The 22,501-nt window shown below is 41.6% G+C and overlaps 1 protein-coding gene across 2 annotated transcripts in view; it reads left to right on the forward strand.

The window, feature by feature from the left end:
- The window catches only part of LOC107549734 (fibroblast growth factor 12), a 102,899-nt gene that overhangs the window by 31,162 nt on the left and 49,236 nt on the right, over positions 1-22,501 (forward strand). For both annotated transcript variants that reach the window (XM_016230912.1, XM_016230913.1), the window contains one exon: positions 2,712-2,815. In XM_016230912.1, the coding sequence (XP_016086398.1) occupies positions 2,712-2,815 (104 nt within the window). The remainder of the gene's footprint in view (positions 1-2,711; positions 2,816-22,501) is intronic.

Raw genomic sequence — 22,501 nt, forward strand, 5'->3', positions numbered from 1 at the left:
ATGGAGCAGGAGGGAGATCAGACAGGTGAGGAGCCACACACACACTTAAAGGACTTGATAAAGTAAACTTTCCTTTCCTGTAGGAAGAGCACACGACACTTGGAGATGGAGAGACAGAGCTGATGACTGGGGATAAGGAACTGGACGCTGGAGATCTTGGGCATGCAAACAAGCTCAAACAGCCCTGGAGGCTGGTGCAGGACAGGAACAGGGTGAAGGAGACGAAGGAGGGCTGGACTAGACCAGCGGAGAGGTGGGCTCCTGGCCGAGCTCTGCTACTTGAGTGGGCTCCTGGCCTGACTCTCTGGAGGGAGGGCTGACTCTCTGGAGCCTTTATTGGACTGTACTCAGGAGTAGAAGTCAACTCTGGACGGAGTTCGGGGACAGGAGCAAAGTCTGGGCTGAATTTGGGGACTGGAGTCAGTTCTGGGCTCCAAGACATCCCCTCATATTCCATCAGTACTCCCAAGGGCACAAGTGCGGCAGCCAATTCGGAATGGGACTCTGGAATGACGGTCACGGCTAGACGAGACTCTGGAACTGAGATTTCACCCACTGGGATATTCATTTGGGACTGAAGTGGGCTCGGAAAAATAAACTGATGGTACTAGGAGAACTGGAGGGGGTTGGGGCATCAGCAACTGAGTTACACCGGCACCATCATCAACATCCTCACCCACTGTGAAGAATGAACCATCTAGCAATAGCACATGATCTATATATTGTGCCAGAGTACCGGGGTTTGTCACTGCTGGTGCTTGGAGGAAGAGTGGATCATCCAGACCACTCCAGGACACTGACATTAATGTACCATCCTTCCAAGGAACCTGGTGGGCGAGAGAGGAACTCATCAACATAAAACTTGATTGGGCGGACATCTTGGGTTATGGCAGGATCAATGGAGCTCATAATGCTGTTGTGGTCTAGTCTTCAGTCACGGGTACACGGACCAGAGAAAGATGAATAACTTTCCAAACAGGCTTTATTTAATGCAACAGCATCGATAAGGCAATAGGTGATCAGATACACATAGCAGATGGAGCAGGAGGGAGATGACACAGTTGAGGAGCCACACACACACACACACACACACACACACGTTTACAAGACTTGATAAAGAGGTAAACACTTTCCTTTCTTGTAGGAAGAGCACACCACACTTGGAGATGGAGACACAGAGCTGATGACTGGGGATAAGGAACTGGACACTGGAGAGAGGCGATAGGAGACGTGGGGGTGCAAACGAACAACAGGTAAGTAGACTTCAGGTAAGTAACAATCCAAGGCAAATATCTGGAAGGTCTTAGATGAGATTAGACAAACTGTGTGTGTGGTGAGTCCTTTTAACCAGTGCAGGTGGAATCAGAGACAGCTGGTGATCATGATTAGATGATTGGTGACAATGAGCAGGTGAGCAGCAGGAGGGATGATGGGAAATGAAGTTCAGACTAGCTGACAGAACTGGTGACCGTGACAAGTACATGGCACAAAAAAAACATATTTTGTAAATTATTAATTTTTTTTGTAATTTATCAGCAAATAACTCGGCACTACTTTGAAGTTAATCAGAGCGGTTACATGCATTGTAAAGCTCATACTCTGAGCTTTCAAATATTATCAATTTTTCAAGGCAGTGGTTTGAAAAATATGATTAGTAATATTGTCATTGGGGGGGGGGGGGGGGGGGTCCCGCCTGCGGTACACTGCAGTTTAGAGGGACTGCTTAGCGCTCGTTAAGAGTTGATCTTAATTATTAAATAATTACATTCATTAAAAAGCTGAGATTCTACGCTTTAAAATGATACCTAATTTGTGTTATTCCATTCAAGGGTTGCTTACTAATTTGTTTTTTAATTTTTTCGTGTAGGTGGTGTCCCGCCGGCACCAAAGGGTTAAGAGAAGTATTGTACAACATTGGTAGCTCTCAGCCGCTTACATTTTAAAAAGTAGCTCCTGAATGAAATAAGGTTGGAGACCCCTAATGTCAACAACGGACACAACTGCTGTCGCGGCGTGACCACAGCAGCTTGAAATTGTCTAATTTGGCACGGTCTCCCTGCTGCACTAATAGTAGTAAGGCTGTGTATACATATCCTTACAAGTACAATTTTAGCTGTATTACTTGTGTCCCCTTCAAAAATGTGCTCATGAGAAATTTTATGTTTATTGTCCCCCCTACTGTGAGATGAAATTTACGCCCCTGGGAATGTGTGCTAATAATATTTTGGTTTGTCCAGTCTAACTTTTTTTTTCCTTATCAAGTGAAAAACCAAAATGGTTGAATATGGTTTTAACGCTTTCAAAAATGTTGAATATTAAACATTTCCTTAGCTAGTTTATGGTGGACTTTGAAATGGAATAGTGTATTTTTGTTTAAGTTGCAAATCGTTCATCTTACCTCTTGACATAACTTGTTGGACAAACTTGTTGGACCACTTTAGTAGAAGTCATACTTCAGTGGTATATGTTGTAGGTGTATTAATATGGATGTATTAATGGACAATTATGAATTTTACCTTTATATTCTCCTTGAATAGACGACAGCCTTTTACCTTCACCATTACTCATTAACCCAATTAACACATTTTATTTAGATCCCATTGTTTCTATCAGAAATGTTAGGTTAGTTAATAGTTTATCCATTTTCCAAGTGTGGTTATTGCAGTGCCAATCCTATTGTTATGTAATGTTTCCTCCTTGTTTTTCTCTAGCTCTTTTCAACCTCATCCCTGTCGGCTTAAGGGTGGTGGCCATTCAGGGAGTCAAAGCAGGTTTCTACATCGGCATGAATGCGGAGGGCTTCCTCTACAGCTCCGTAAGATTCCCCTTTCTCAGTCTAGTTGAGCTCCATGATCATATATGCAGATGGGAGAAATCTACAGAAGGACAAACATCACTGCAACACTCCACCGATCTGTGCTTTATGGCAGTGTGGCAAGACTCAATCCTCTCTTCAGTGTAGACACATGAAAACACACTTGGAATTTGAAAAAAGCACCTAAATAACCCTCAGACTGTGAGAAACGATATTATCTGGTCTGGTGAATCTCAATTCCAAGCATCATGTTTGAAGGAAACCAGGCACTGCTCATCACCTGCAGAGTACCATCCCAAAAATAAAGTGTGCTGGTAGCAGCCTCATGCTGTGGGGCTGTTTTTCAGTGGCAGGGACTGAGGGACTCGTCAGAGTAGAAGAAAAGCTCAATGCACCAAAATATTGAGATAGCCTTAATGAAAACCCAGTCCAGAGCATTCAGAACCTCAGACTAAGCAGAAGGTTCGCCTTCCAACAGGACAATGACCCTAAGCACACAGAAAGAGTCAATTATAGACAACTCTGTGAATGTCCTTGAGTGGCCCAACCAGAGCCTGAGCTTGAACCCAGTCAAATATTTCTGGAAAAACCTGAAAATGTGCATCTGCCCCCATCCAAGCTGACAGAGCTTGAGAGGTGAAGAGGCGAGGTGTAGAATGGCAGATAATTGCCAAATGATGATGAGAAAAGCTTGTCGCATCAAACAAAAAAGACTTGAGACCGTAAAGGTGCTTCAGCTAAATATTTAGTTAAGGATATGAATACTTATGCAATGTGCTTATTTCAGTTTTTTTATTTTTAATACATTTACGAAGTTTTGACAATTCTGTTTTGCTTTGTCTGTATGGCGTGTAGATTGATGTGGGAAAAAAGTAATTTAAAGCAGTTTAACATAAGGCAGAAACATAACAAAACGTGAAAAAAATGAAGGGTGATGAATACTTTCGCCAGGCACTGTACATGTATCTGTATCAGCCATAGACTGTAAAAAAGATGGATGACGCCATTTTCCATTGAAGAAGAGTGAAGCCGCCAATGTTGCGCTGATTTGAGACCCGAGTCTGCGCAGTAGTGAGCGAAGTGGAGCCCCCCACACTCCCGCAGATTTGATCCTAAGCACACGCCCCTGACCATTTTTTAATTAGCCTGACTGCTCCAATATTTGTCTGCTGATTGCCGTACAAGAGGCTTGTGTAAACATAAGGTAAATACAACTCCAAATTCCTCATGAAGACCCCGAAAAAGTTTGTTGGCATAACCGTTCGCCTAGAGAAGCTGTCAATCTCAGCTGTCAATCATGACGTCACATTCCCATTTTTATAGCATCACATAACTAACTAAAACCAAACTTATTTAAGAAACAAACACTTGAACTTACATCAGTGTGATAAAAACGACATAAAATTACTTAGTTTACTTGTGTGTCACACTTGGTATCAAAGTACCAGAAAAAAAAAAGAAATATCAGTACTCGTCTTTAAAAAAATTATATTGGTGTATCCCTATAATAAATCTGGTTACTCCACACTGATGTGAGGCTTGGATATAGAACCTTGTAGTAAATATAATCTACAATTTTTTATAATTATTCAATCACTTAAGCACCTTAAAAAAAGGCTCAAGACTCGACCGCACCAGTTGCACCCCCTAAGGACGGCCCTGGTTATAATATCTGCATCTGTGCAGTTCTTTGTCATAAATCCAGTTTACAAAATATCATGGGGGAGCAATAATCGGTTCCCTATCTACTGTAGCCTAAGTTTTCACTGCGTTCACCCCTCATCACACCACAGCTGTTTCCTCCAGCGAAAGTGAAGCACATATGAAGGCATACTTTATAAAACGATCATGTTGCCATTTTCATTAGAAAATTTAACTTTCAATATAATACATATTCCAGTGCATGTGGCAAAGAGGTTTGCATACTTGAGCTAAGGAAAGAGGATTGTACTAGAAATGCAAACAGTCAAATGTTGTGTTTGTACAGTAGCCTAAACAGGTTGTGTGTGTGAGATCATGAAGACTTGAATTTGGCTTATTCATTAGGCTACTCAAATGTTATACCTATCTATGCAATACAGTGGAATACTGCAATAAGTTTAGTATACGACCCCTATTAATCAAACATTTTTCATTTTATTTATAATATATACAGTATATATATTGTTTTTATTATTATTAGGCTATTATTACTATTATAATACCCTCACTGTGTCACGGTGTTGCTGTGCCAGAGGTTTCTTGTTGCAGGACGACGAGGATGAAAGATACAAGAAACCTTTAATAACTTCACAAGAGGGTAGGAGCACATGCACAGGGTAACATTCACAATAACTGACAAACTGGAACACAATGAACAGGAACTGATATAGGGTGGATAACGAGGGGCGGACAGGTGAGCACAATGAAGTGATTAACTCATAATGAGAACAGGAACAACCAAATAAGGACACAGAGGGAGAAACCATAATAGACAGTCCACAGGGGTGTGACAGATCGCCCCCCTCCTGGAAGGCACGACCCGCGCCATAATCGTATAATCGGGGAGGGGGGTGGGCGCCCTGGAGGCTGGTGCAGGACTGGAAATGGGGCGGAGCCACGGAGAGCCTCCAGGGTGGATCCGGGAACCATGGCGGAGCAGAGGACACGGGAGGCCATGGCGGAGCAGGATACTCGTGAGGCCATGGCAGAGCAGGGACCTCGGGAGGCCGCGGCGGAGCAGGATACTTGGGAGGACATGGCAGAGCCGGATACTCGGGGGGCCACGGTGGATCAGGGACCTCAGGGGCCCACAGTGGATCAGGGGCCTTGGAAGGCCACGGTGGATCAGGGACCTCGGGAGGCCACGGCGGATCAGGAACCTCGGGAGGCCATGGCGGAGCAGGGGACCTGGGAGGCCACGGCGGAGCAGGGGACTCGGGAGGCCATGGTGGATCAGGGACCTCGGGAGGCCACGGCGGATCAGGGACTTCGGGAGGCCGTGGCGGAGCAGGGACCTCTGGAGGCCGCGGCGGAGCAGGGGACTCGGGAGGCCATGGTGGATCCTCCGTGGCCTTGGCTGGCTCGGCCCCGGGGGTATGGCCCTCCCCCCCCAAAATCTTCTTGGGGAAATCTAGGAATCCTGGGGGTCGCTCTGGAGGAGCCGGCTCTAGTCACAGAGGATGAAGGATACAAGAAACCTTTAATAACTTCACAAGAGGGTAGGAGCACACGCACAGGGTAACATTCACTAAAACTGGAACACAATGGACAGGAACTGATATAGGGTGGATAACGAGGGGCGGACAGGTGAGCACAATGAAGTGATTAACTCATAATGAGAACAGGAACAACCAAATAAGGACACAGAGGGAGAAACCATAATAGACAGTCCACAGGGGTGTGACACACTGGGGGCTGAGCCCCCCTAAAATGAAAATCCTAGAATTGCCCCTGATTCAAATATCAGGCTAATCTGGTTCTCAGGATCACCTGCTCAGTGATGCAGATGATTGCAGTGGTTAATAGCTCACTGGAAGAGAAAATTATGAGTGATTAATATTTTCTTTACATGTGTGAGTCTCGAAATGTCCCGTTCACACAGCAGCTTACAGTTGTGTTTAGAATATTGTCTGTATGAACGTGCAACAGGAGTCAAGCCCGTATTCCTTACCAGTAACCATAGCGACAGTGACCAATGTAAAATCAAGTTTGCGATGTCCATAAAACTGAAAGTATTATCACTTTCCGACACGACAAGAGTCCAATCGAGCCGCGAATTCTTTCGTCAAATCTTCATTAACCAACAGCAGCTTTTAAATTTGGGTGGAGAGCGGAGTATTTGAATCGCGCGCAGAACACAAAACTGACGGGAAGGCGGGCTCTAAATCGTTCAGATGAAACGCAGCTCATTTCTCCATCGCTGTAAGTTACACATAAAACACGTTACGCACACGTTTGTGCGGCAGAGCGACTTTCTCTCGCACTGTATGACGTGACAGACAGCTAGTTGTCCATTCCTGTTCCGTTCACATAGCGCGTGTGTTCTGAGAATGCGGTTGTAAGTCCTGAAAATTTAGGGGTGTGAGTTCGGTTACAGAATGCGTTGTCACACCCGTAAATAACCGAACTGTGTGTGAACGTAACCATATTAAGGAGTCAAAGACAGGACTGACAACATATTCTGCTGCTGTGTGAACGTGGCCTCAGTTACCATGACAATTCATTAGCTCCACCCCCTTGTTAACCTCGTTATCCTCTGTACATATACTCCTGTGTTTGTCTTGCTCATTGTCAGTCATTGTATGCTGTAGATTCTTGTGGTCCATATTTCCTGATCTGCTACTCTTCTGTGTTTTTCCTGATTTGCCCATGTTTATTTTATTCTTTGGGATCAGTAAACCTTATTTCCACCACCTCATCTCACTTTCATTTGACCCTACCATTACAATTAAAGTCATGTAGTTTTTTTTTTTTTTTTGAGTAAACTATTCCTTTAAAGGGTTAGTTCACCCAAAAATGAAAATTAGGCTGCGTTTTACTCACCCCTGAGCCATCCTAGGTGTATATGACTTTCTTCTTTCAGACGAATCCAGTCGGAGTTATATTAAAAATTGTCTTTGATCTTTCAAGCTCTATCATTGCAGTCAGCGGGTGTTGCATTGCTTCAGTCCAAAAGAAGTTAAATAAAAAGCGCCCATGCATAAAACAAAGTGTCTCACACGGCTCCGGGGGGTGAACAAAGGCCTCCTCTAGCGATTCGATGCATTTTTGTAAGAAAAATATCCATATTCAGAACGTAATAATCACTTGAATCTAGCTTGCGCTCACTGTTAAAAACGGAAGCAGTTCTGGGGGAATGACGTATGAGGTCAGATTTCAGACACTTTTTTTAATGCATGGGCGCTTTTTATTTAACTTCTTTTGGACTGAAGCAATGCAACACCCGCTGACTGCAATGATAGAGCTTGAAAGATCAAAGACAATTTTTAATATAACTCCGACTGGATTCGTCTGAAAGAAGAAAGTCATATACACCTAGGATGCTTCAGGGGTGAGTAAAACGCAGCCTAATTTTCATTTTTGGGTGAACTAACCCTTTAAGAGTGTTGTATTAATTTAAACCTCTTTAAAAGAACTGAAATCACACCCCTTGAAATGGACTATGTGGTGAACCAAGTGAGATATTTTTTTCTTTTCTAAAACATTGCTAAAAAGGTTGTAGATGGAGCTTAACTTTGAACAAGGAATATCCCTGTAAGTTGCACAAAACTATACTATAACTATACATTCTATACTATACAAAACTATACATTCAAAATATTTAAAAAATATATTATTTTAAAAATATTACAAATATTACAAATATTATTATGTACTTTTATGAGAACTAGCAAATGTTCATTCACTCCATTGCATTATTGAGCATACATGATGTTCAATATTACAGTAGTTTAACAATATCACTGAATATCATTGTGCATGCATAACAATAATCTATAAAGTTGTTCATGCAGCAGCTTATCTCTTACAAAGTTTGGAAGTGGTTGGAGAATATACAATATGACAATAAACAAGTCTAGATTGTTACTGATAATTTGAAGAGATCAGCAGATAGCCAATTAATATATCTGATGACCATTATAAATGGGAATTTGTGAATGGAAAAATCAAGTACTGTAAGCCCAAATTAAGTTGTGTTTGCAATCCACATTTTTAGCAGACAGTACTCAGACCTCTCAAGGTTCACTTTAAAAGGGCCTGTTATCTTTTGAAGAGTTTACATATGGGCCAAAAATCCAGTGAATTGCATTCAGACCCCTAAAACGGACCACGTGTAAAAACACCCTAATGCAGTGTTTGGCCAACTGTGCAAACGGAATGCAAATGGAATTAATACTGATAGAAAAAAATAGTCAGATAGACAAAACGGTCAACAAATGGTCATATTTGCTGCAGGCATGTAGTGCATTCAAAAAGACATTTTAGCTCATAGCTTTTCTGCTAATCATCCTGAAGGATGCTGGTTTGTAATGTTGATGTTAATGCTGTTTGTGTGGGAGTTTGGGTCTAGCTTTAGTAAGTAGTCATTCTCCATTATTTATCATACTTTCACTGTGACCTACTTTACAACACAGCGGTAACCACAACTCTCTCAGTACTTCAAGTGCATGTCTTTTTCATTAATATATGCGAACACCCTCCAATGGACGAAAACGATGCGTAGTGTTGTATGCATATAATGAGCAGTCTGAGCTCTTATTCATATAAGAATTTATGACTTGCCCCCTGAAAAAACACTACAAATCTATTGTTCTGTCCCAATAATGTTCCACTATGTGTACACATAGATAAAGCAATTAGGTAGTCTGAAATTTGAATATGTATTTCAGCAAAACTGAAATACTCACATTTCAGTTTTGCACCTCAGCTGTTTTAATTGTTTCTGCTCAGCAGCCTAATTAATTTTTTGATTTTCTTCTGCTATTTTACCTCAGTACACCCTTAGATGATAATGGTGCAATAGAAGAGTGGGGATTTTAGTTTTAATGGGACATCATTTACATTTTGTACAGACACAAACATGCTGACAGCACATTTTCTGAATGCAAGCCTGAATATCAGACTCTCTGTTCTTACTGTACATTAGCAGAAGAGATTTGATTGACACAATCATTGTAAATGTTGATTGCTGTAAGCATTGAGTGTATCAGATCACTAAGTAAACTGGGTCCCATAAAGCTCTTCAACACTAAGAATGGGTACGATACCATCTGATTAAATTGCTGTTAATTAATTGTATGCTGTGCCTGGTCAGAGAGGTTTGACCTTGTTTTATTGAATGCATTTCCAGTAGCATGGTCATGGTTGATGTAAAACAACCTTTTTTAACCATTATGAGCAATGTACTTGGATATGTTGTGAATGACTCGGTTTACAAAGGTACCACTGATTTTGCCACCTTTGAAAAAACATTAAAAGTTTAAGCTGGATGATTGATTACATTCTGTGTAGATAAGCATTGCTATTTCATAAAAAAAATAACATGTAAGTTTTTGGATTAATTACATTTACATTTAGTTATTTAGCAGATGCTTCCCAGATAGCATGCGGATGTGGGCCACTTAAGGCAATGATATGGCACTGCTGGCCTTCTTATGGCCCAGACAAAATGGATGTAAGCCTGAAGTGGCCCATATGTAAAACAGCAAAAAACAAATCACATGTGGGCCTCTGTAGGTAAAGATGTGGTGTTGACGGCAATGTGTAATCTGAATGTGACCCTAAAGTGGCCCATGTGATCCAACAGTGATTATGGCTCAAATAGTGCCAAGCAAATGTGGGCCACCTTTGGCAAAAATGTGGCATTATCGACAAAGGCTAATCAGGGTGTAAACCAAATGTGGCCCAGGTACATTAAAACGTATCTGGGCCAGTTTTGGCAAAGATATGGCATAGTGAGAATTGGCTAATGTGGCTGTGAGCCTAAAATGGTCCGCATATGATGCCACAAATGTGGCCCAGTTATCCTACACCATATCTGGGCCAGTTTTGGCAAATATATGGCACGGTAAGCACTGGGTAATGTGGCTGTGAGCCTAAAGTGGCCCGCATATGGTGTCACAGATGTGGCCCAGTTATCATCAAACGTAGTTGGGGCAGTTTTGGCAAAAACATGGCACAGTGAGCAGTGGCTAATGTGGCTGTGAACCTAAAGTGGCCCTTATATGATGCCGCAAATGTGGCCCGCATATCAGTGTTAATTTCGTCAACAAAGTCAAAAATATTCATTAACAAACATTTGTTCTGTAACTAAGACAAGATGTTGACGAGCTAAAACTAATATCTGATGATAAAAACTATGACGAAATTATGCCACGTCTTCGTTAAAAAGACGAGACGGGACTATAATGTTATTTGAGGACTACCGGACATTCAAAATACATCCTATAGGCTACTGTCTTGTCCTTCAAAATGTGCGCCCCTGTCATTAGATTGCAATTGGATAAGGGGTGTTTGCATATCTAGTCTCAGTATGGTAGCCGCAGTGGATGGATAAGCTACCAAAATGCGAACTAGCGATCTGAAACAATGGCCTCAGCACCCGAAGGGGTAGGGATAAGGTGACCAGATGCCCCGTTTTTCCTGGGAGTCACAATTCGTTGTCGATTAACTTAAAGTTAGTGAAGGCGGGATAGGCGGAATCGCACTGATAGAAGTCCTCTCTCGTGCACGCTCCACTTCTTCAGTTCTCATATACAGCGCGCTATCAGTTCTCAGTGCTCAAATACACACACAGCAGTCAAAATGTCTATCGTGTAGAGTATCTCACGTAAATACAGTCGGTTATGGATTAAGTGAACGTAAACAGGGGGGTGAAAATGTTATGTGTGTCACGGTGTCATCTAACTACGCCTTTGTCTCTTTGTTTATTTTGAATATGTGCCCCCTAGTGGCGAAAATTACATATTGTGCCTTTAAGTATCCTTGTTTGAGTACGTAATTTCCTGTACAGTCATGGCCAAAAGTTTTGGCAGTGACATAAATTTTGTGTTTTGCAAAGTTTGCTGCTTCAGTATTTGTAGATTAATTTTTCCACACGTTTCTATGATATACTGAAAAACAATGATAAGAATATCGTAAGTTTTAAAGGCTTTTATTGGCAAAAAAATATGAGTCAATATTTACAGTGTTGACCCTTGTTCTTCATAACCTCTGCAATTCGCTCTGACATGCTGGATATTAGCTTCTGGGCCAAATCCTGACTGATGCCGATCCACTCTTGCCTTATTAGTTCTTGGAGTTGATCACAATTTGTGGGCTTCTGCTTGTCCACTCGCCTTTTGAGGACTGACCACAGATTCTTTATGGGATTGAGGTTTGCCTTTCTATTACTAATAATATTAAAGCAATCCTTATAATACTTTTTTGCCTACATTTTAATTCCTTTGTTTAACAGTTCTATCTGATTATTAGATAGACTTCTATCTATATTAGACAGAACTGAACGAGGACAGCGAACAAGAGGGAGAATGTGAGCGTGTGCGCTGTCAGGCGCTGCTGTTCTCAGCGGCGTCAAAATAAAAGTCCGCCGCGCCGTCAAAATAAAAGTCCCACTTCGACCACATCGGCCCAATAGAAAAATGTTTGTATCGACCTTGGCGATATATTGGTCGACCACTACTGACAGGACTCATGGTAGTGTTCACCTTTTCTTCTCTGAACAATCGATTTTCCAGATGCCTCAAACAGTCGTAAGGGAGCTTCATCAGAGAAAATTTTATTTATATTAAATGCACCAGTTCAGCTAGAATCTGGAGGTACTTGCGGTCATGGCCAAAAGTTTTGGCAGTGACATAAATTTTGTGTTTTGCAAAGTTTGCTGCTTCAGTATTTGTAGATTAATTTTTCCACACGTTTCTATGATATACTGAAAAACAATGATAAGAATATCGTAAGTTTTAAAGGCTTTTATTGGCAAAAAAATATGAGTCAATATTTACAGTGTTGACCCTTGTTCTTCATAACCTCTGCAATTCGCTCTGACATGCTGGATATTAGCTTCTGGGCCAAATCCTGACTGATGCCGATCCACTCTTGCCTTATTAGTTCTTGGAGTTGATCACAATTTGTGGGCTTCTGCTTGTCCACTCGCCTTTTGAGGACTGACCACAGATTCTTTATGGGATTGAGATCCGGGGAGTTGCCCGGCCACGGATCCAAAATTTCAATGTAATTATCTTCGAGCCACTTTTTTTCGCTCTTGCTTTGTGACATGGTGCTCCATCATGCTGGAAAATGCACGGATCATCACTAAATTGCTCATGGATCGTTGGAAGAAGTCGCTCTTGCAAGATGTTTTGATACCATTCTTTATTCATGGCAGTGTTTTTCGGCAGAATTATGAGAGAGCCCACTCCCTTGGTTGAAAAGCAACCCCACACATGGATGGTCTCAGGATGCTTCCCTGTTGGCACAACACAGGACTAGTGGTCGACCGATATGGGTTTTTTGACAGCCGATGCTGATATCTTGGAAAGCAGGGAGGCCGATGGCCGATATAAAGCCGATATAATTTTATTTATTTTAATTTATATTTGAGAAATTTGAAATCATTTGAAAATGGATTAAAAATAATTGTGCAAAATAAACATACTCATACTTTAGAAGACAAAGCATTTTTCACAAATAAATAAATAATTTTTAAATAAATTAAAGTAGAGGAATAGAAGTAAAGTTTGACGAGACTAGGTGGCGTTTCTCCTCATGGTTTTGGGAGTAAGCCAGAGCATGCTCAAAGAGCGTTAAAAATCAAAGCTTAAAAAGCATAACTAAAAGCTAAAAGCAGTGGCCAAAAAGCAAAATTAAAAAAGCATGACTATAAAGCTAGACTTGAAGCATAATTTGATGGTGTCCTGTGTATTTAAACCGGGTTGTTGGACACATCCCAAATGGTGACTTGACCAATTAGATATTGTCTTTACTCGGGGTGTAGTATGTTTCTCCTCCCAATACATAAATCAACATGTCATCTCATCAGTCAAATGGTCCGAATTTTCCCGCTCTTGCAGAGTATAATTTTGGACATGATTTCTATAACAAGAATATGATACATTTGACAAATAATTGATTGGAAGAAACGTTTCAAGCAAGAAGATTCAAACACACACATACTAAACATGAATATGAACCCTTAAGCTATTCAATAGTTATTAAAAAGACATACACAATAAGTGATTAGAACATGATAGTCAAATGTGTGGGTTACATACAAGATATGGAGTTAAGCAATGGACTGATATTCGTTTATAAGTCTTTTTGAGTTCATTTTGGTGCATCTACATCTGTAAAAGTTTCTGTGCCATTCTGTGAACATAAGGACATGTTCTGTGAAGACCAGAGGTTAAAAGGTCTCATAAGGAATCTCAGTCTGGTCTTTGTCTTCTAGGTCGGGGAAACCACCCAACGCAGTTTCTACTAATGATTTTCCTCATGTGAGGGTCATGACTTGCTGTGTCTTTGACCATTAATCTTGGTTACTTGCCCCAAATTTGACAATCTCCTTGGAATTGTCAATAAGTGTTCTTTTGTTTTAATGCTGTGAGCTGCTCAAAGCTGCTAGTTGGTGGACTTGCTTCAGACTCGTGGCACCAGGGTATCGTGGACAGATTTATGACGTTGTCTTGGGCCTCTTTGAGGAATTCGGCTCTTTGGGTTGTTCAACACCAATCTGATCAAATCTTAAATTGTCTGAATCGGTCTGATACCCTACACATCCCTCCTTCGGTCGGCGATGTGTTGAGTTGGAGACATCGGCGAGCGCTGGAGAAACAAAGGCAGAAGAAGCAGACAAACACAGCAAACAACAAGACAACACCTCCATGACAGTTATTGTACTGGTGCAGGCATCAGGTTATTTAGGTACCGGTGGTTAGGTTCAATTAGTCAATGTAGTTTAGTACATTGAGGATAGTTTAGATCATTTTGGAAATTGTTGTTCTAATTTGTTCCAGTCTGTTGATTCATCAATCAAATTTTGTGGTTAACTTTGTTTGGTTCTTCCAGGTTGTCTTAATTTAAAACGTTTACCGTTAATTTTCTAGTAACATCATTTGCAATGAAATGAATTGGCCTATCGTGCATGGAGCTCTCTGGCTTCCATTCAGTTTAGAGTGACTGGTGGAAATTAGGTGTGGCGAGTCAATCCTAATATCAGACCTTTGACCCTTGCAGGGTGTCTAGGTGTTTCACCTAATAAGGAAAGAGGGGAAGGAAAAGGATAGGTAAAAGAAGAACAAGACAAAACAAAACAAAACAAAGCTGCTGTGGGTTTTCCTAGCATGGCTTACAACTACTGTTGAGCTAGGATGTCATGGGCAGCTAGTGTGTCATGTACCTTAATTTAGTGTCAGGTGTTCTACCTATTGTGAGGATGGCTGCATTTTTCTTCATGGTGGGTATATGTAACTTTATGTTACGCTACAATTTGGATATTCTACTTGTGGGAAGAAAATGTTTGTTGAATGTGTTATCAGTAGATGTGGTTACATCTGGGTGTAGGAAATGTGTGTGTTAATGGTGTAGTGTATGTGTAGTCAGATCTGTTTCAGTCTGTGTTGTCTCCCCCCTTTACTTGTATGTCAGTGAAGACTGGCTCTCTGCATCCTTGGCTTGGATGAGGGCGTGTCCATGATCTAATGGGGGTCAGTCCAGCAAGGCAGGAAGTTCTTTAGCAGACAGTTGGAGGTAGTTTAGCATGGCGGTGTGAAGCTGGGGCGCAAACTTTGTCTCCTATGTTGCATTCCTCTTGTGACACCGTACACCTTACAGTTGGACCTCTTACCAGGGAGGCTGTGAAGGCCACAGTTGTTCAACACTTATCTCTATTAAATTGATCTCCACATTGGATGAGATGCTAAAATTTGGATTGCGTTTTCAAATAAAAAATATATATATATTTCTGTGGCCACAGAAAATACTTTCTTACAGTATTAATGCATTAGAGCATGTAATTAGGATCAAAATCGTAAAGGGACAATTAATTTGCAAGGCAGAATCAGAAACTCATGTAATTTATGCACAAGAGTTTTATTAACTAAACACTAACACAAACTAGTCTAACAAACAAACAAACAATCACTCATACAGGGGAAAAGGCAACTGAAACTTGATGGATGAATCCATCAGGAAAACCAGAGAATGGTTGTGGCAGACTTTCTGACCTTCTGTGCTTTGATGGTTGCTGTTGCACAGACAGGAATGTGGTTCTTTGAGTTCATTTGGCAGTTTGTTAGTGAGTGATGGGTGCCTGAGGTGATGTTCTTTGGTACCTCAGAGTTTTCATCAACGGTTAGCCGTGAGAGACTTGCTTGTTCTGGGTGGTTGTTGAACAGGTGCTTGTCATCTCTGATATGGTGGTATACCAGGTGATCAGGCCTTCCGTTCTGTCGCTGGTCACAGCGAGCATGACTCTACTTTGTGGTCATCCGTGTTCAGCTTGTCTTGAAGGAACTCTTTTATTTGACTCATGACCTGTTCCATGTCTTCTGCAGACAGGAATGTGGTTCTTTGAGTTCATTTGGCAGTTTGTTAGTGAGTGATGGGTGCCTGAGGTGATGTTCTTTGGTACCTCAGAGTTTTCATCAACGGTTAGCCGTGAGAGACTTGCTTGTTCTGGGTGGTTGTTGAACAGGTGCTTGTCATCTCTGATATGGTGGTATACCAGGTGATCAGGCCTTCCGTTCTGTCGCTGGTCACAGCGAGCATGACTCTACTTTGTGGTCATCCGTGTTCAGCTTGTCTTGAAGGAACTCTTTTATTTGACTCATGACTTGTTCCATGTCTTCTGATGGTAAGCTGTCTTGTTCTTGTGCATACTCAGCACTGTGCATGTCTGAGTGGTGCTGATGTGGGTTTTGTTGTCGCTTACTCACACGAGTTGCTCTTGGATGAGTCAGGCGAATAGCTTTGGATGTCTGGTTAGGTTTCCAGTTGTTCTTATCTTTTGGGTTTCTCGAGAAGCGTGGCTGGTCCCATGGATTTTTCCAGCGGTAGGGCTGATAGCTGTTATGGACATGGGGGTCACGTTCTCTGTGCTCTTGATGGAGGACTCTGGTGTCGTGATGCCACTGGGTGTCGTCCAGTGCAAGACTTGAGTCCTTGGTGACGGAGTTCAAGAGTGTGGATGTTTTGTTACCTTTCTTTGAGGCCATCTTCTGCTTGTTGTAGGCCTTCTGTGTTAGGTCACGCAAGTGTTGGATGGTAATGGAGCAGGCCATGGCTGGCAGGCCATTACGCCAAGATGGTGGCTGACTCCAGGGTGCAGATTTCTTAGGAAGAGGCTTTTGAAAGTTTCGTATCTCGGGACTGGACGTGGCTCTAAGGAGGTATAACCTGTCTCTGTCAGTCACATGAGGTCTCATTTCCAGATTAAACTCGATATCTTGCAGGTAGGCCTGGATGTCGTGGCCCTCTGTGGAGTTCGGGTTGAACTTGCTGATGTTTTTAGAAAGCTTGTTGAGGTCTTTAATGGTCATCCCATGTGCAGCTCCAGTGTCTGCTTGGATGGGAGGTTTTCATTTGTTGGCAGGAAAGGGTTGTGTGGCGAAGTCATGTGAAGTTTTTGGGTTGTGACCCTTCGCGTCGTTCGTCATATGCCAGTTCTTGGACGTGGGACTCTGCTCTGCTCAGCAATGGTGAGGCTGAGAGATGTTTCTCTTTTCTTGGCTCTTGTTTCTGCTCATAAGCATATTTGAGTTATTTTCTGACCATGTAGAGCTCATCGTTGGTATCATCTAGTTGTTGGGTCAGATTGTCCATTTCAGTTCTGTACCTTTCAAGGTGGTTTTCAAGGCATTGATTTCAGCATCCTTGTCTCTGATGTCATTCTTGGCTTTCTCTAGTAGCTGTTTGGCATACTGGAGTCTATTTACCAGGTCTTTCTGGGCAGCCTTTGCATGTTGTTGGTCGAGCTGAGCTGCTGCCAGGGCTGCTTGGAGCTTCTTAACTTGTTCTGTTGTTTCCTGCTCCCTCTCGTTGGGTGCTTTGAGTTGATCTTGAACTTTCACTTTCAGCTTGTCTATGCAGCGTTGAGCACGTGTCAGCTCCTTTTGAAGGTGGGTGATGTGCTTGTCGCTCAGTTTCAGCTGGGTTGTGAAGGCATAGCTTAGGGAGCTGGTGATCTTGACTAGCTCCTTGTGGTTGTTGTTCTGGCTTGAATCTTGTGTCAGGAATCTTCTCAGGATTAGGATTATTATTAAAAATAATAACAGTTCAAATGTCTTGGGGGTGAGGCTGTCTGTCATGCCTCTCAGCCAAGTGTTCATATCTTCCCCATGGGCAATGGGGTCTGCAGTCTGCGGCTTGTTGGCACGCTGGGGAGAAAAGAGACTGACACAGAACTGTGTGGAGTAGAAGCCTTTGTGTGGTGGGACAACTAAGTGTTGTTTCAGTAATTGTGAACCACTAGTGAAGTGTGGTGATGACTGTGTTGGTCTCAGGGTGTCTAAGTAGACTAGCGATGGGAAGACTTTGTCACTCTAATGAGGAAGCGGTAAAAAAAGAGAAAAAGGTGAAAACAATTCAATGAAAAGAAACAATTCCTTTTTCAGTTAGGGAAATTCTTTTTTTTTTCAATTAAATGTTGTTATCAAGAAGGTAAACAGTATTGTTATATCTCTGTTTGAGACAAAATAATACAATAATAATGCTGATATCTCTTTTCTTAGTCTGACAGGATTGACACCGTACACCTTACAGTTGGACCTCTTAACAGGGAGGCTGTGAAGGCCACACTTGTTCAACACTTATCTCTATTAAATTGATCTCAGCGTTGGATGAGATGCTAAAATTTGGATTGCGTTTTCTTTTTTTTCTTATTTTATAATTTTATTTATAACAGTTTTTATATAAACATAAAACAAATAAAAGTCTCACAAAATGTATACAAAAAATATACTATACACAAACTCAAAAAAAGGAAACAAAAAACAAGAGACCCCCCACCTACCCCCAGGAAACAGGCACCAGATACAATTAAAAATATACACCTTAAACAAAGACATACGTAATCAAACAAACAAAACGTTAAAGATGGAGTGAAGGAATAAAACAGAGAAGCTATCCATTCAACTCTTAAAAAGATACCTAAGGAAGGGGCCCCAGATTTTATCAAATTTTTTAGAAGCATCGATCTTGGAAAAGCGAATCCTTTCGAGCTTAAGGGCGGCAACCATCTCCACCAACCATTTATGAAAGCTGGGCGGTAAAGAGGACTTCCAGTCCATCAAAATCACCCTTTTAGCTACAACCATACCAAACATAAGAGACAATTGCTGAGAATGTGTTAATGCTAATGTAGGGTCAGAACATCCAAGCAAAGCAAATTCAAGATCTGGAGTGATATCTTCTCCAAAAACATTTGAATACCACTGAAAAATATTCTTCCAAAACTCAGAAATCTCAGGGCAAAACCAAAAAGAATGAGCATGTGTGCCATCTGAGCTCTTACATCTTTCACATAATGGGGAAATTGAAGGGTACATTTTATTGAGTTTAGTTTTGGTATAGTGTAACCTATGCAATACTTTAAACTGTATAAGTTGTAATCTAGCATTAATAGAGCAGGTATGAATTCGTTTCAGTCCCTCTTCCCAAATCTCATTTGAGATATTAATCCCGGTATCCTTTTCCCATGCTACTCTGAGGTGATCTGAAGACACTGCAAAATGAGAAACAAACAAAGAAACAAACCGTGTCACCAAATGTTTGTCCATAGGAGGTTGAACCAAAAGATCATACAGATCATAATCCTGAGGCAAATCCTGAAACTCAGTAAAAGAAAGTTTTATGTAGTGGTTTTTAAGTTTTTTATTTTACCTGTAAATATCGGAAAAAATGTGATTGGGAAAGATCAAAGGTTTTATACAAGTGTTCAAAAGTGGCAAATTTTCCATCTATATAAAAGTCTTTGACCGTGGTTAGTCCTTTGCCTCTCCACAGTGAAAATACCTTATCCGACTGGCCAGGCAAAAAATGTTGATTATTGCAAATGGGCAGGTGCACAGAAGGACACATAATATTCAACGCGGTCTTCATTTGTTTTAAAATTCTAATGGAATTGAGCACAACAAAATTCTTACATTGTAACTTCCTTAAAGATACAGGATTAGAAAAAAGAATAGCAGCTAGGGAGCTACCAACAACTGACTGAGCCTCAATATACAGCCACTTTGGTTGCATATCTATCAAGTTATCGGCAGCTTGATCGCTAATCCACCAGAACATCATAGTCCTGGCATTAGCAGCCCAAATAATAGTGACGGAAAACAGGTTTCCCCCTCTTAATCGGGTGCCCCATTCCTCTTACATTCCAACTAACAAATGTAATATTCACTCCAGCATCACTATTATTATTAGAAATAGTGCCAGTCATACAACATCTTCAAAAATATAAACACAAAATCAGTAGCAACCACAGCAAGAATAATCATTATCTGGTGCAACAAAAAACATGAAGAACTCACGAACTCCCCACAGCTGCCCCATGAACCGAAGCAGCAAGTATTCCCCATCGTCTCGGAGACACAAGAGTGCAAGACTAACTTAGCTTACCTTAGCCAAAAAGAAGAATAGAAATAATGAAAAACACACAAGGAGTAGAGGGAAAAAAAAAGAAACTTCTGTACTCCACTGCACAAATAGTCAGTAATCTGAATCGCGTACCACAGTGAGAATTAACAGAATGTTAAAATAGTCCACTTCTATTAGTCATACTCGGACCAAGCTGAGTAAGTAGAAGCTACGCTGAGTCATTCGACAAGTTATCCACAAACTTCTTAGCCTCTACCGGAGATTCGAAGAAAAGCTTGTGACCATTGTAATGCACCATCAATTTAGCTGGAAAACGCAGAGACCATTTCAACCCAGCCTCTCGCAGAGCTTTCGTAATCGAACTAAACGCACGTCGCCGCGCTGTCACCTCCGGTGTATAATCAGGGAAGATATGAATCCGCTTTCCTTTATATTCCAGAGGAAACTTATCCCGGCTCAGGCGAAGGATTAAGTCTTTATCCCGATCATTGTGGATCCGTCCGATAATGGTGCGAGGTCTCTGGCCTTCAGATGGCTTGGGTAACAGCGCCCGATGAGCTCGGTCAATCTTCACAGGTTTGGGGAAGTTGTCTCGGCCGAAAAGATCGGTAATCAAGTCAGAAATGAACACCGAAGGGCGCCCCCGCTCCTCACCTTCGCTTATTCCCACAAATTTGAGATTCAGCCTTCGAGAGCGTCCTTCCAAGTCATTCAGTTTTGCCCAGAGAGATTTGTTTTCCGCACGCAAGTCTTCACACACCTTTTCAACCTCTCCGAGGCGTAAATCAGTACCGTTCAGGGCACCTTCTATCTCCACCATTTTTTATTTAACACCGGCCTGTTCTGATTGCAGGTTAACCAGCGTAGCATCCAACGTATCCAAGCGAGCACTTAATGCTGTCATCTTGTCCTCTATCAGCTTTTTCAAATCATCCCCTTGGGCACCGATTGCGGCAAGTATCGCATTCACATTTCCCTGTGAGATAGAATCACCTGGATTGGCGTCCTCCTTTGTTGCAACAGTTTTTGAAGATTTCTTAGACACCATTTTCCGACAGAATGAATCAGCGAAATAAGGAAAGGCTCACTTAAATCACTAAATACACAAAACAACTGACTAAAGTTAACTCTCAATAAGTTACTATCGACTGTGAAGTGGATTAACGGTACTTTAATTACAAAAATATTCTAAATGTAATGTCAGCGGAGAGGAGCTCAGAAAAATGCGACTACTCCATGATCTGCGCACGTGCGCCCCCCCTGGATTGCGTTTTCAAATAAAAAAATATATATATATTTCCGTGGCCACAGAAAATACTTTCTTACAGTATTAATGCATTAGAGCATGTAATAAGGATCAAAATCGTAAAGGGACAATTAATTTGCAAGGCAGAATCAGAAACTCATGTAATTTATGCACAAGAGTTTTATTAACTAAACACTAACACAAACTAGTCTAACAAACAAACAAACAATCACTCATACAGGGGAAAGGGCAACTGAAACTTGATGGATGAAACCATCAGGAAAACCAGAGAATGAAGCCATCTGAGTAAAACCATCAGCGCTGTTTTAGAACGGGGTCTACAGCTTATACTAACCTCTGTTTCATTTAGTTAAATGTACGATACTTGCATTGCATTGGCCTGGAACAAGTGTACGGATGGAGTCTCGGATGAAAGTCTTGATGGTTTGGAGGTTTGGTGGTGTAGGAGTCGCAATCACCTTCTTCCGGGTTTGAAGAGTGATGAACTCCAAAGATGTTCTGACTCGATGGTGATTGGGAGTTTCTTCCCAGTGGAAAGTGGAAAAGAGCTAAGAGAGACATCAGCTGAGATCCTAGGATCTTTGGTGAATGGAAAGTCAAGAACCAAGGCCTGGTGCAGACTTAAGGTACAGAAGACTTCTAGCTCACATCCTCATTCTCTCCGTATCTAACAGAACTGCAACCTGACCGACTATGTGTTGGGAGCCCACCGGGCATGCCGGCACCAGCTCAAGCTCCCACACGGGCCGCAATCAGAAGATTTTTAGCAGAAGACTTCGCAGAAGAAGAACAACAACCTCGGTGGAACTGTGCGTGAGCCCTTTTAAGATCTGAGAAGATTCATGCCTCTCAGAATGGGCTTGTCCAATGAGAAAGGCTGAAATTCCTAGCGGAGGTTGGAAATACTGGGGAGTTTTATGACCCTTTGTGTGAGAGCATGGTAATTTGCATATGGAATTTGAATCAAAATTACTAAAGATTCTTAGAACACTAATATATTGCCTATGTACCCACATATAATATAAACGCTCATTTAGATCATCAGAAGACAAATTCAAAGAGACCAAACATGGTATCGGTGGGGCTATATTAACTGATCTATCATAACACACACACAAAACAGTATACAATTCAAAAGACAATATACAAGAACAGTAATAGTATACACAATGTCCTGAGGAGATGTGTGTTCATTCACAGAAAGGTTTTCCTATGAATTAATTAGAGAAGAGCCCATTTTGCTGTGCATTATGTGTTTTTCCTATGGAAAATGTAGTGAGAGGGAGAACTCTCAACATGCCATTAGGTCGTAAAGTTTATCTGGCCTAGCAAAGGTGTCATGGTTGCCA

The sequence above is a fragment of the Sinocyclocheilus grahami genome, unplaced genomic scaffold (genome assembly GCF_001515645.1).
Source record: "Sinocyclocheilus grahami isolate Dianchi unplaced genomic scaffold, SAMN03320097.WGS_v1.1 scaffold379.1, whole genome shotgun sequence".
Taxonomy (NCBI): Eukaryota; Metazoa; Chordata; class Actinopteri; order Cypriniformes; family Cyprinidae; genus Sinocyclocheilus; species Sinocyclocheilus grahami.